The 14,681-nt window shown below is 40.2% G+C and overlaps 1 protein-coding gene across 2 annotated transcripts in view; it reads right to left on the reverse strand.

The window, feature by feature from the left end:
- VGLL4 (vestigial like family member 4) overlaps positions 1-14,681 on the reverse strand; it is a 105,704-nt gene that overhangs the window by 22,362 nt on the left and 68,661 nt on the right. For both annotated transcript variants that reach the window (XM_074152483.1, XM_074152484.1), the window contains one exon: positions 3,805-3,994. In XM_074152483.1, coding sequence (XP_074008584.1) covers positions 3,805-3,994 — 190 coding nt within the window. The remainder of the gene's footprint in view (positions 1-3,804; positions 3,995-14,681) is intronic.

Consider the following 14,681-nt stretch of genomic DNA (forward strand, 5'->3'; position numbering starts at 1 on the left):
TCTTTAAAAAAAAAAAAAAAAATTAAAATGTTGAGCTCTTGGCATTTACTCGTTTTCTTTGCTACTTGGCAAACAAAATGCCATGAGCAGTAGAAACTCCTCCGCTCCCCGCGCAGGCTCTCAGGGCAGCGCTGCCGCCCGCTGGGAAAAGGCTGATGTCAGCTCTGCAGAGCTCCCTGCCAGGAGAAGGAGGCCTTTGTTTTCAGCTGAACTGTGAAAATGAGAAAATGCCTCCAGCCTGACAAACAAGAAACCCACATAACACAGGTCAGGCCCGAGACCTTCGCTTAAAGGTACAACACATTTCATTCACATTCCCCTTACATCACAATGCCCAGATCGAGGTAATTTTACACAGGAGTTGCCATGAAATGCTAAATTCACCTTGGAAATATAACAAAGCAGCTCCATTTGTTAAGTAAGACTGGTACAGCTCTCCAGCCACTTTACCCATACATAAAGTGCTTGTACTTCTTACATAAATCAAGCTCCTAATTACTCTTCTGTAAATCAAGGTGATTTTAGTGAAGTCATACGAAAACAAAGGCATGTTTCAACTTGAGGCTTAAAATAAGCTTGCTTCTTCTTTACAAAGCACCAGAAAATAAGAGTATGGTACAAAAAGCACATTTACTTCAGCAAGATTATACTTTACCAAATGCATTTTAAGTAAAACATTTGAGGGCCATACAAGGAAGTGTGAAACACAAATGAAGGAACTTCACGTTACAGTTCCTAGGTTTTAATTTGGGGTGGCAGAATTCGTTTTCCCCAAGTGAGGAGCATCTCTGTGACCCCAACAATACAGAAGCTTTATAAATACAGTCCAGTACAGTGCCCTAAGCAAGGCAGGCAGTTTCACATACTGATTTTTAAAAATTAATCCACAGGGTCTCAAGCATATTGTATTATCCTAAAGCTGAGAATTATCTCCTCTGAAAAACAGAGCCTTTGATAAATTGTTCTTTGCACAGGAATTCCGTTAGGTATTTTAGAAACATAGTCGGATTGCCAGGGTGTTTGATTTGCTCTACGCCAGAGACTGTACTCCAATAGTTAGTGTTTTTCCATGATAAAAGTAAACATACCCAAGTACAACTCAAAGAAGACACATCAGGGAGTTACACCTGAGCAGGGAATATCTCAAAGCATTCAGTTTCCAAACAAAAGGCTGGCATCACGGGATTGCTACTAAAATATCCCAAGCATTTAAATGGATTCATTCCCACTGAAGCACAGTGACCGAGCTGCTAGGCTGCTGGTACCCAAGAGTTAACATCCAATTGCTAGCAAAAGCTTCTACCATTTATAATGAACCGCAACACACAATTCTTGTCCTATTTAATTATGTTCCCCACCACAATATGCTGGTGTTAAGAGGATGAATATACAACTGCCTCACAGTTCTACCAACGCAGTCACAGAGACCCAAGTGTCTGAACAAGAGCTGCTCGTGGTTATAAAGACTTCTGTCTTCCAGGCACTGACTTCCAAATGAAAAAGATTTGCCTATCTGGACATTTAGCACAACTGAGGACATTCAGCCAGAGGAGTACGGACTTAAACACCGCTATGTGGCAAAGGTGTGCAGTCTGTAGCCCTAACTAATATTGACTCAGGCAGCTATGCCCAGTTTTTGTGTCACCGACTCTTTCATCCTATGCTTTCAGGGGACTTTGTCCCGAAAAGTTCAAAATACATAGGCTCTAAACTTCACCTTTAGAGTCCAAATCACAAAAATGTCTTTGCTACCACCAGAGATACCATGCCATCTAGTCTCCACGTTAGGCTCCACATCTATGGATTTGGTTTTCTGAACTGAATGTTGTTAAACTTACACTTCTAGAACCTCCAAGTGGCCACACAATGTGACTGCCATTATTGTGTTTCATAAAATATTTATTTCCCCAAATCTACTTTCTCACTAGTGCAAACAAGTCAAGCTTCTACAACACACTTCCCGCCTCCAAAACAAAATTTTTAGGGCAGTTCAACAAAGTTTGAGTAATCCATTTCTATTGTTAAACCAGAACGTCATAATCTGAAAAAGAGGGAAAATATGAAAAACATTCGAAAAAATAACCTCATCGGTGGCGGTGGCAGGGAAATGACAGTAAAATTCAGATAACGTTTATGACCTTTTCTGATATATCTGAAATATATAGATATTCAGTTATTTCAGATATATCAGAAAAGTTTGAGGTTTTGTAAAGTTCAGTTGAAAGCGTATTTTCATATGGCCAGATCAAACTTACAAAATAAAGTAAGAAAAAGATGGCCTTGAGTCTGCTATTTTGGATTACGATTCATCTGCTGTAGATGGCCTAATTGAAATAGACTAGGTCCCATCACATGACCCCTAGCAAGACAACCAGTGCTTTGTATTATAAGAAGAAAAGATGTAAATTTCATATACAAAATCACAGAAAGAGTTAAAATGTACCATACTGGGTAAGTAAAAATGTAGCATACTGGAAAAGATCAGATAGCTTTAAAATGTATCTAAGGGATTTCATGAAATAACTGCCTGTATCTTTTAGTTTTGGACCTTGGTCGCACGTGAGTCTGTTGGTTCAGACTTCATTATTTTTATGGCCTCTGCTGTATAAAGTGTTATAATGTACGTAACTGCCAGCTGTGTTTTATTTCATCGCTAGCAAATATGTTTTTTAAAAAAATCACACCTTTTCCCACAGTTACATAATAATTCAAAAATGCCATAAATTTCTTCAGTTGTGTCATGTACGTACACCACAGAAATGCAGGTTTTGGTTCCTTCCAATACCAGCATTCTCAGCTCCACGGAAAGGCTGTAAATAGTTAAGTTTTCAGGAGAAAGGAGGAGGTATGTTGTAAATGAGAAGTCTCTCTCTGCTTGTGAGCTTTTATTGTTTTGCATTACTTCAGCGCTGGATTCCTGATTTGTAACAAATTCCAAGACTGCAGACTACAGGCCCAGCCTCTGACTAACACTGTGGTGATTTATTTGAGGATAAATACCTCCATCCGCATCTTATGACTGAACACAACAGTGCAGAGGAGCGTGGAATGCGGGGAATGCAGCGGCTGCGGGAGCTGAGGCAGCAGGGAAAGGCGCGCTGCTATCGGCCTGCCCTGGACTGCTGAACCGCTCCCATCGCTTCCTCCGCTCAGGAATGAAAGGAATTCCCTAAGCCTGTGCTTCATGCCAACCAGCCGTGCCTTCCCAGGAATGAGAACACGGCAAGAATGGCATCTGATGATTACCCAACACATGCACCTCACTCATCAACACCTTACCTGGGCGAAAAATTCCACATCTGACTGTCAGCGCGGCGGTGCGATCCCTTAAGTCATGTTTAGCAACAACTGCAGCCTGCCCAGTTGTCAAGGCAGACTGGGAGCAGCTGGCTCGCGATCTCCCGGCCCCAGAAAAACGCCAAGAACTTCTGTTTCCCCTCCTTCTGCTTCCCCACCCCCATCGGCAGGGAGGACAGAGCGCGCTCAGAATCAGGGGAAGTGAAAGGAGCGGATTACGCAGAACAAAGGAACAATACTTTAGGAATTGCAAGGTGAACACATATTTTTACTATAAATAGTTAAAGTTGGGCTAATTCCTGTTACTTCATGCTGTATGAAAACAAAAGAAAACAAGGGGTCACCCATCTAATCACACCAGCCTTTGTGCAGATCTTCCATACAAACTGGAACAAAGGACAAACCTAGCACAAAGTTTTAGACGCAGTCTGATTTGAGCATACACAAAAATCAAGAGGATAGCACTAAATTCTGAATTACCAGAGGTAACAAAAGCAAGGCACTTACAGATGCGGATTGAACATCCGACTCATTTTAGAAACGTGGTCATTTTCACAGTCTAGCTCATCATCCCCTTGGTCCATGCTGAGCTTCCTCTTGTTGGGACTGATGGGAGGAGGGCCCGTGCGATGGTTGGTGAGCGTGGAGGAGACGGGCAGAGACTGCATCCTGGGCTCGCCTCTTAGGGCTGCCTCACCTGCGGGAAAAAGACAAGTGAGAACGAATGTGGCAGGGAAAAGAGAGGTAAAAGAGCACGCTCTTTGAAAACGTTCTTGCAGAAAAATTTGCCAAACAGATGTCAGGTCTGCACAGGCACATTTAACATGGTTGTAAGATAAATGAGGCATCATAAACCATAGTTTAATGCTTCAAGCTGGAATAAACAGTTGAAAAAAGGTAATATGAGAGGGGTCAACTCACCCCAGATGATCTGAAAGGTTGAGCTAACGCTCAACAGTGTTTTTATTCAGAAGCATTCCCTCTTACAAGCTGCCATTCCAACACTGAACTCTCATTACCTCATTCTGCAAAGCATGACTATTCGCAATGAAATACGCTTTGTTCCTTTTCTTATGGTTGTGGTTATAAATTCCAGGGCTGCAGTTCACATTTATGCCAAATATTCAAGATCTAAAACTGAATAAGCGTTCAAATTCTCAAATGATTCCTTTTATAAAAAGCTGTCCAAAACAAGCTTGTCTAGTATATAACTACGCGAGGTAAAAATTAGGGAAAAAATGGAAACTTGCTGATGGAAGTTTTAAGTTTGTCCTTAGATGTCCTTCTCTATACTTCTAAACTATGTTTGGAGCAATAAGCAAAATAGCACAATTCTTCAGCACAACAATCACAACATTTCAATTTTAAGAATGCTAATTTTCAACCCGGTAGACTGGTGGTAGAATATAGTAGATTATAAGTGAGTAGATTATAAATTTTATATAATCTGACACTTATCCGAAAATGCCGTTTGCAGCCTGTGGGAGCTATGTATAAATAATTCCAGAAGTGATACAATTAGCTCGCGCATAAACACATTCACATATTGTTACTAAGCAGGCATTAAAGTGTGACCGCAGCACTTTTCCCATTTCAATTACATGTCTCAATCAATGCATAGCCTAAAGCACAGTGCTGCGTTTCACCAACAGTTATGGGCTTTACTGGAACTCACATCCCTGCAGCCACAGGTCATATTTAGACCTCACAGGAATTTAAAGATGTTAAAAAAAATGCTTTTGGGGCTTCATAAGGGGCTTGGAGAGGAGCTAAATTAACCAGGGTTACCTATTCTGGTAATATCCCTGAAATAGCCACTTTTGCTAGAGTTTAAAATTTGTATTTTTCCTACACTGCCAGAAGCATTTTGTTTTCTACATGGCCATAATTTCCAGAACTAAAATTAGGATAACGTTAACTCCATCTACAGCCCTGAGGTGCCCGACAATGGAAATCTTTGTACGCCACCACACATTTTCACATCATCGCCGGGGCAGATGATTTATAAAATGTTGCCTTAATTCCACACACGACAAATACTATTTTGTTGGAAAAAGAACGAGTGAGGAGAAAAACTCCTGAATGTTTACCAGTAAAAATAAGCATTTTGCCAATTTAGTCAGCATAATATAAACTAGCAAACATACACTGACCTATAATACACCACAAGTCATGATTTCTATTAAAGACTCTGGCACCAAATCTAAATAGGAACTTTCCATCTCAGCTCTAAATAGTAAAAACTCTGCTCTACTACAAATGCTCTCAGACAGACACCCAGACCCTCTCCTGTTCAAAATGGCCAAAGTGTTAATTGGGAAGCTCTCCACAACCACTCTGGTGTCACAAGAGAAGCTTTTTGATAAAAGACCTCTCGTATGAAAGAATCTTCGTATCAATAAAATTTCTGCATTTTTTCTTCAGCCTTTGTATTATGCCAGTAGAAACCTCCACCTACGTAGTGGTCGCATCCTAAACTCTGTAAGTAAACCACATCATACCTGTTTCTCTTAGTGAGTAATCTCCCTCACTTCGAAAAAAATAAGTTAATACCAATGTCAAAAGATAAAACTTGCATCAACTGAGGTTTGTGATACTTTCATCCCACCCATATGCAATCACTCTTCTCTCTGCATATCTGAGGTCACTTCTGAAGACTCAAACCACAAAATTCCATTACAGGAATTACAAATTCCGTGTAGGCACCAAACTCCTACTGACTTCTCCTCAACAACTCCTGACAGGAACACAGGCAATATAAATATCCGTGTAAAGCTAACTCTGGTGTTTATGAAAGACAAAAATCTCTAGACGTTGTCCAATTTAGCAAGTTAGAAACTTTTCCTTTTTCCCAAACAGCAGGTAGGAGCCTGATACTATACAATTACCTTAATGGGGTTTTTCTTTAAAAAAAAAAAAAAAAAATTATAAAAACGCATCTTATTATACATACGGTAACAAAAGCATTTATGTATCAGCATCCAGATTGAGTACAAAATCTGGTAAAAAGGCTAATGCTATTGTATGTTGGAATTAAAGAAATTCAGCAAAGAAAGGAATGGCTTCTAATACAAGCCTGTTGAATTGGGTAATGCATTTTTCTAATTGTAAAGTAACATGGTAATTATGCAGGGGACACCGAGGCCTGCAGATGAACATACCAGAACTGCCTGGGGTATCTGCAGCACCACAGTGCCACTCGGCCAAAATTAATCAAATTAACAAAACCTGGAAGAGGTGGCAGCGGTGAGCAGGTAGGTACAGCAAGAAAGAGCTCTTACACCCTCAATCTCTTCCAGGAGGGGCCGGAAGGCACTGCCACCTCCTCATGAGAAGATATAGGTGGTCAGTGCTCAGCATCTTGCATAGCCCACCCTGCAGACGAAGGCAAGGAGAGAAGAGCAGCAAACAAAAGAGTCCAGAGAACAGGGTAAGAGAGAGAGGAAAAATACCTCTACATTGTTTACAGGGATATACTGTACATATATATACTGTATTTGTACTGCACCACGAGTTCTCATGTGGTCTGTAAGTTTGATGAGGGGTAAAACTGCTTTTTATTTAAACAAAAAGGCAGCTTCTTTCCCCACTTACTTTCCTCCTTACCAAACTGGAATTTAAACCGGAGAGGGAGAAACCACAGCAGAGTCTACCACACAAAATGCTGTTTTACTGACTAGATGTGTCTCCCCCAACTGACCACACTCCATGGTAACCAGACTCGCATCACACAGCTGGCAAGACAACACTCTGATAAAACAACTGTGTTTTATAAAATTCCCCAAGTCCAAACTCCAGTCTTCAAAATTCATTACTGTGACGGCTTGTGTCTGCACTGTAACTGAGAGCAGAGATAGCAAACACATTTATTGTGCCTCTCATAATACTTCTCTTTGTTTCAGTAAGCAGCTGGTGTAAAGCACTCCAGATCTGCTGCTTTCAGTTCTACTTACAACTATTCATACTAGTCTCTTTTTTTCTACTCTTTTTTCTTTTTTTTTTTTTTTTTTTTTATTTATTAAAACTGTTCTGCAACATGATAAAGCACAGACAAGCTAAACAGAGATAAGGACGTGACGTAGTGTCTGCCTATACAGCAGTACTGCAGGAGTGTGCTCAGTTGACAGAAGTCTGTGCAGTCAGCAAGAATGTTCTTTATTTTAACCACTTACAAGCCGAAACTGAAAGTGATTCGAATTAACACACTCAAACTAAATGTTTGTAGAGAACCAGCAAGGCTCTATTCAGACACATTCACCACAAGGATAGTTCTCTGTAAACAGTGGAACTTCAGCACTGTTTGCATTTCTCTTGCAGCTCAGTATCTGCAATCTCCATGCAACACAAACATCACAACAGCAAAAGTCATGTTTTTACAAGTGTGGATTTGATAGCAAGACACCAGAGAAGTCTCAAAATATGTCTGAGAACTCCAGGAGTTACCAGAGACTGGGAAAAAAAATATACACTCTTTTGGCAGCTAGCTTCCTTCCTCTGACCTAGCAACTCAGTATGGGCTGTGCTGAGACATGGCTACCATATCCTATTCCCCCTCCCAATTTCCTCTCTCCCGCTGGCTACTGTTAATGCATAAAATCTGAGCATTAATTACAAACCAGAAATGAAAGGCTCCGTCTTTCCAACTGAAGATTGACATAATACAGACCTCAAGACAGACTGAAATACAACTCCTTGAAAGAAAATTCCAGCACTGCCCCTTCCCATTTTACTTTTCTGTTCTGCATCTGACAAATGGATTTATCCACAAGAGTGAACTCCTGACACTTCTATTAAGTTAGGGAAAGGGAAAATAAATAAATAAATAAACATTGGTTGTGGTGTCTGTCACAGGGTCCTTACCCTTTACGGTCTTGGATTGAATGACCATGACCTCAGGCCACCCAATTAATTAATAAAATCATGGGCACGAGAGTTTAACAGACTTTAATTAACATGCATTACGCCTTTAATTACCTTTTCCAATACCTCCATGCAGACAAACTCTCATTAGTCAAAGGAGTTGCCTCACATTCTTAGAGCCAGACATTCCCAGGAATCAATAGGGCAGTTTTCTCTACTGATCCAAGATCAAAATTTAGCTCTCATGACATATGAAAAATTTCTGCTGAAAAGCCAAGACATTCACAAAAGCTATATATAAAATGAAACTTGTTTTATTTTCTATTCCTATATTCTAACAATCATGAGATTAAATTGCAAATAGATTGGAAAGAATTTATAAACTATTGCATGTTTTCTTTCACCACCTCAGACACAGAAGTCAGCCTGTGCCAACATAAATTGGGATAAATGGCATAAAAATTCCAATTCATTGACAAAAATCAAATGGTTTGAGATATCAAATGTCAAGCAGGGAAATCACTGCAACTTACTCAATTCAACAAGTCATCAAAACAAGTTATCAAAAGAATCACAATACAGAACAGCAGAATTAATCTGCAGATATTGTCAGCTGCCTAGTTTGAGTATTACTTCACAGCATACTACACATTGCAAGAGGACTTGAAATTCCTTGAAATTTTGAAATTCCCCCAAAATTAAATGTGTGTGAAGTAGTTACAGTACAGAAAATCTCAAAAGTATGTAATTTAAGGCAGATTTACTTCATTTGCTTGACCAAAGAAGTCCATTCAGACTCCTCAGTAGTAAACCTTCGGTTCATGAAAAAAGATATCCTAAGAAGCAGCCACAAATTATATTTATATAATTGCTGAATATTTCTATAACCCCCACTCAAACAAACAAAAAAATCTCTTAGGTAAAACCATCATTTTGCACCACTACTATATTTCTGGATTGCAGTTTTTATAAAAGATATGATTTAAGCTGAGCTTAAATAAATTCTAGTTCTGGGAAGCGGTCTGCCAAATGCTGTAAACAGTCATAGTAGTCTGTGTTTCCTCTGTAGTATATAAAACAGGCCTACCTGGAGAGCATCATAAAGCAGCAAACTCCAGGAACAACAAAAAATTAAGTATTAATGAGAATAGCCTAATCATGAAACGCTGCTATGAAACTAGATCTTGGAAATATTTTTTATTATAATTGATAGATTTCTTTCAGCAGCCAACTTACTGATCCACTTATCTGACACATATTTTACTGACTTTCTTGTAACATGACAAAAAGCTAATTTAGTAGAAACACACACATGTAAAGAAAAATTGGCAAAAACCTGCTCTCATCCATTTACAAAACATATGAGAAGCACTTACTCCTGGAACCAAGCTCTGGCTACCACTGTGCAGAGATACGTATGCCAGAAAACCCATGGCCAAAAACAAAATAGAGCGATTAAATCGACTATTCTGTTCTGGCTCCTCCAGCTGACCGTGTCTGCCAATGAGGGACACATGATGCTTGACATGGCAAGCGGGAACATAAAATAGTGACCTCTGCATTCAATCATCTCCACCCACTTTTTCCTCCTCTTTCGTTCAAAAGCCTGCACAAAGAAATGAGAATTTAGGTAGAGCAGTATTGCTTGCAGAGTGCAGGCATGCTTGCTTGAGGAGCCTTTCAAAAAAGACATACTTTTAATCAGAGCTCAGTAGAACATGTTAAAGCAGATTTCATGTTACTAGGTCTTGAAAATGCTGTATTATATACAGAAGAGTAAATTGCAACAGGCAGAAAATGGCAAAATTGCCTCTCCAAACCTAACCGTATTTGCTCCCCCAAATTTTTTTCCTACTGTCAGCATCATCTTATATTCTCCCTCATCACATCATAAAAGCATAGCTATACAAAAGAGCATGCGCATACTCTCTGTACATAAATTGACTTACATGAGTAACTGCTTCAGTTCTACAAAGTACTTGATAAAGGTAAGAGGAGTAAAAAGTCTCTGCTGGCTACTTAAACTAGGATCGAAATAAAATCTTTTCACTCTGCTAACCAGGTACCAACTGAAAGAGTCTCCTTTTAATGCATTTTTGGAGTTAAAAAAAAAACCAACCGTAAAAAAGTATCTTGGTAAGTAGGCAAGAAATTGAGGGCAAGGAAAGAAGAAGTGCAGCAGATATGTCACAACGGAAGCAGGATGGAATAAATTTTAATGCTCGGGTCTGGCAGAGCTCCTTAATATTTCCTCTATCAAATTTCAATTTTCACACCTCAGCAGTTGTGACTGTGGGGCTGCATTCAGTTCCAACCCAACAATGAACTCAGGCTTGGGTCTATTGTAGGGCATGAGACTACTTCATAGATGTGCAGATCTCCCTTTAAGGTAACATCCCTTTTAGCTAACTCTTGCAGCGCCTGGCTGAGCCCAAAGTCTAAAAAAATGTTGCTTTCTTCTGCTTAGAGTTCCTGTCCTTAGAGTCCATGTAAGCTATGGCTAGAAAAAGATTCCAATTATCTGGCAGGCAAGACTTAAATGCAATCATTGCTAAACTACACCAGTCTCCAGATAGACAGGACCAGGGATGTCATCAATGTCAAACAAGCATTTTCCCCGGGTCAAGACTGAGGATGGGTTTGTTGCTCAGGAAGCAGGGTTGCTCCCAAAAAGCGCTCCTTTCTGAGCCTTTTTGCCAGCTCTCCCAGGAAAAGCCTACATCAAACATTTAAAGTCACTTAAGAGGGACTAAAACTTAACCCAAGTTATCATTTTCTGAGGCTCCTATAAAAGAAGGGCAAGTTGCCGAGCTAAGCCGAGCCACCAAGTCCAGAAAGCAGCACGTGCCTCAATACGGGGTGTCCTCGGGCACCCACCCTGCCCAGTCATAGGGGCCTTGGTACACAACGAGATCTACAGCCACTACAGAACACCTACCCAGATGCTCCAACAGCCCAGCACCAGACACTTCAAACCTGAGAGTACTACCCTGCTGGATGGGCTGATGAAAGTGCTGAACTCCTCGGCCTAATTGCACAGCCTGTGTGGAAAGCTACTGATTGCTTTGGTGCAGAACAGCGTGACCCAATAAGGGCATCCTGAAAAAGGGAGGGATAAAAGAAAAAGGAAGACAAAGAGAGAAGCATCATTTACACTTTCTGCAGAAACCACTTCATTTCACCTTGTATTTGCTTAGAAAACATGACATCAGTATTTACTGCTCAGCAAAAAATACAGGATCCATTTCATTGCCCGGCAAAACTTCCTGCACTGTAAATACTGTAAGTAGTCCTGGTGTATCCCTCACCATACTCCGTGTATAGTAATACCGAAATCTAAAGATTTAAGTTTCTTCTGTGCTAGGTAATGTGTTCTCCTCCGTGCAGTTGAAATCTCCAAAGATTCCAGGTAAGCGCTTGTGGGCTAGACCCATGAAGAGAGGTGAAGTCCCACCAGCCTTGGTGTCCCAAGAAAGATACTCATTTTCACCTTGGAGCCAGGCTGGAATGCTTATGGGGCAAACACACTTGAGAGAGCAGGAAACAAAGACCAAGCGGGCTACAGTAATTTCTAATATAGAAAATAATTCCCAAATATGTAATTCAGATTACTACCATGCAAAGGTTAAATGATAAACATATAATCAGAATTCAGCTTCCTTTAGCATATTTGCAAAACTATTATAGGGCATTCTCTCACACTTCTGATAAGCAGATTTTAAAAAATGCCAGATAAAAAGATTTATTTTAATCAGAGTGGTAATGTGATTTTATTAAAAATGTAAAAACACTATAAAAAAAACCAAAACTGTGAATGAAATGCAACTGTAAGTCAACATGTTGAAGGTTGCTTTCATAAACGATAGTGCTTTCCAGAACTAGGTGTTCTTTCTTTTGTCACCCAGCTAAATGACTTACTGTGCTACATAAAAGCCGGGAAAGCTGAGCTGATCAAAGACTAGCCTGTCTTGTAGCAGAAACAATCAAAGCTGGAAGACCTGCCATCTATTTCAAAAGCAAATCTAAGTCACAGCAAGGTCAGAACAGAAAAAAAATGTTAGATTGGGTGCTTAAGCAGTATTTCAACATACCCAACGATACCTTCTAACTATGTGTTTTCATGCAATGGCAAAGAGAGACAGATAGAAATTCGATTTGTGAAAGCTCAAGTTTGAATAATTCCTCCTAAATAGACAGAAATCATTTGCTACCCTCCCTCTGGTGTTTTTAAATGCTGTTTCTGTTAGTGAAGAGTGTTGTAGATACTCAGATGAAACACTACCACCTGCTCCAATGGCTGGTAGTTCATGGATGTGATTCTGTGACAGAAATTAAACTCTAATACACTCCGTAATCAATGCCCCAGTGGGTATGAGCACAGGCAGTATGTTCTATGGCAACCCTGCTTAAAACATTAATTTTAAGATGTTTACTTGTAATAAGGTCAGATTAAAATTAAATCCAACAAACTGTGGGCTGTTTCTTTCATAAGAATTTGAAGCAAAAAGCGCTATGCAAAGGTAGAAAAAATATATTCTGCTTATTTAACCTGAAGCCCATTTTTAGATACTCTGCAAGGTTTTACTGCAGTTTACTATAAACATGCTCCAAACACCTTTTCTCACATTATTCTTCTTTGCTACATGTGGAAAAATTCAGAGCACCAATAAAACTGACCTTTCTAAAAGAGCTGCAAAATCTGATATTGCACTTTTAAGCAATGTTTCTTTTATTTCCATTTAACTTTTTCCCCAAATTTCCTGCCTGGAAGGTAGAAGGTCTCCTGAGAGAGGATATAAATGCTGTATTTCAAAAATAAAAACACAAAAGCAAATATATTCAAAATGTTAGTAAAAGCTATGCGCTCATATGTGGCTCCCTTTGGGGTAGATTTGGAAAAAAGGAGGGTCGCTGTTTAGACCACCGTACTGGGTGCAAGTCCTGCAGAGCTTAGTGCTGACTTCCCTGGTTGGATTCCTATTAGTAGCACACAAGTGACCTCAAAATGGCAAGTCAAAAAAAAAGAAAACCAAAAAAACCCAGGAAAAGCAAAGAAGTCCTGGCCACTGCATTTTCCCCGTATGGTGTGTGGGCGAGCAGTGAAATAGCCAACGCTGCGGGAGGAGATAGGGCTGGAGGCAAATCTTAATCCTCACATCCACGCAGACACACAACCAGGAGCTACTGCTGCCTCCATGGTCACCAACATGATAATCTCTTCCTAAACTTTGGCCTAATGAACACAGGAAAAACTTCAATTTCAGTTTTGGGCTTTTGCTACCTGATGGCAGCTTGTCTGAAATGGCCTCGTGTATTTAAGGAACACAGAGCCCCTTCAACCACGCTGGACAGAATACTGAAGACTTTCATCCACAGAGCGTCAGAACAATTCCAACCCATCTCCCACAAAGAATCTATTGTAAAGGAACAAAATCCCTTTGTCCTTCAAAATAGGCTCCAAAATCCCTTCTACAGAGGGAAAGCAAGAGAGCAATGACAACTGTGGAGGGCAGTCATGAATCCAATGGCAAACTACACGAGCCATTCAGATGAAAACAAGATAGCCTTTTGATCATGTTATTTACATAGAAAATGAGGAGGACGTGTCAGCTTGCCAGTTCCTTCTGTGCAGGGTTTTACTGTAACTGATGGCAGTAGGCTGAGAGATGACCCAGCCAGTGCCTCGGGCAGCAGAAGAGAATGAATTCAAGATCATCACGAGCGCTACAAGGTTGGATAATACAGATCCTTCAACCCACTGGCTTTGCATTATTCTGAGACACAACCCAATAGTCCTTCTCAGCTGTTGCTCACATGTAGTGTTTTAATAACCAAAAACTTGTGAAAGCTTCATCTTCTGGAAGAACCCAGAGAACAGTGTGGCTCATGAGATGGGAAAGGATGCCAGTAATTTCTCCAGGGTTACGGGTGAAATGGGTGTTATGAAGAAACATACATAAAACCTCCAAAATATTACCATTGTTCCTGAAAGGATTATCTCCAAAACAAACAGACCGACAGGCACACACCACCACTAAGGAAAAGATAAAATTAATTTTGCTCCTCTGACATAGCAGTTTTTAATCTTGGGTTCATGACATTCAACCAAGACAAGCAATTTTATCGGGGATAAAAAAACTCGCTATGAAGAGATCCACAGAAAAATTCTAGGTAATCACAGAGTACAAGAGCTTGAAAACCATTGTTCCACTAGAAGATTCAGTTGTGAAAAATCTGGTACCAGAGAACATTACTATTTCCTCCTCAAAAGGACTGAAGATACTGGATCTGAATGAACGGTCCTACCCACTCCAGTAGCCAGCATTACTGGGCAGTGACTGGGATTGACAGAGGTTGTCAGATGCAGAGAGATAAAAGGGCAGAAAACCCTACGGTGCCAAGGGATAGGTGGGAGCGCTGTCTAAATCAGAGCTGGACTCTTTTAGTTCACGAGAAGGAGGGTGGTTTATGGGGCTAAGTTGCAGGGTCACTTCAAATAAATGTTCTCTCCAACGGGAAGTCAA

This window comes from Numenius arquata, chromosome 8 (genome assembly GCF_964106895.1).
Source record: "Numenius arquata chromosome 8, bNumArq3.hap1.1, whole genome shotgun sequence".
Classification (NCBI taxonomy): domain Eukaryota; kingdom Metazoa; phylum Chordata; class Aves; order Charadriiformes; family Scolopacidae; genus Numenius; species Numenius arquata.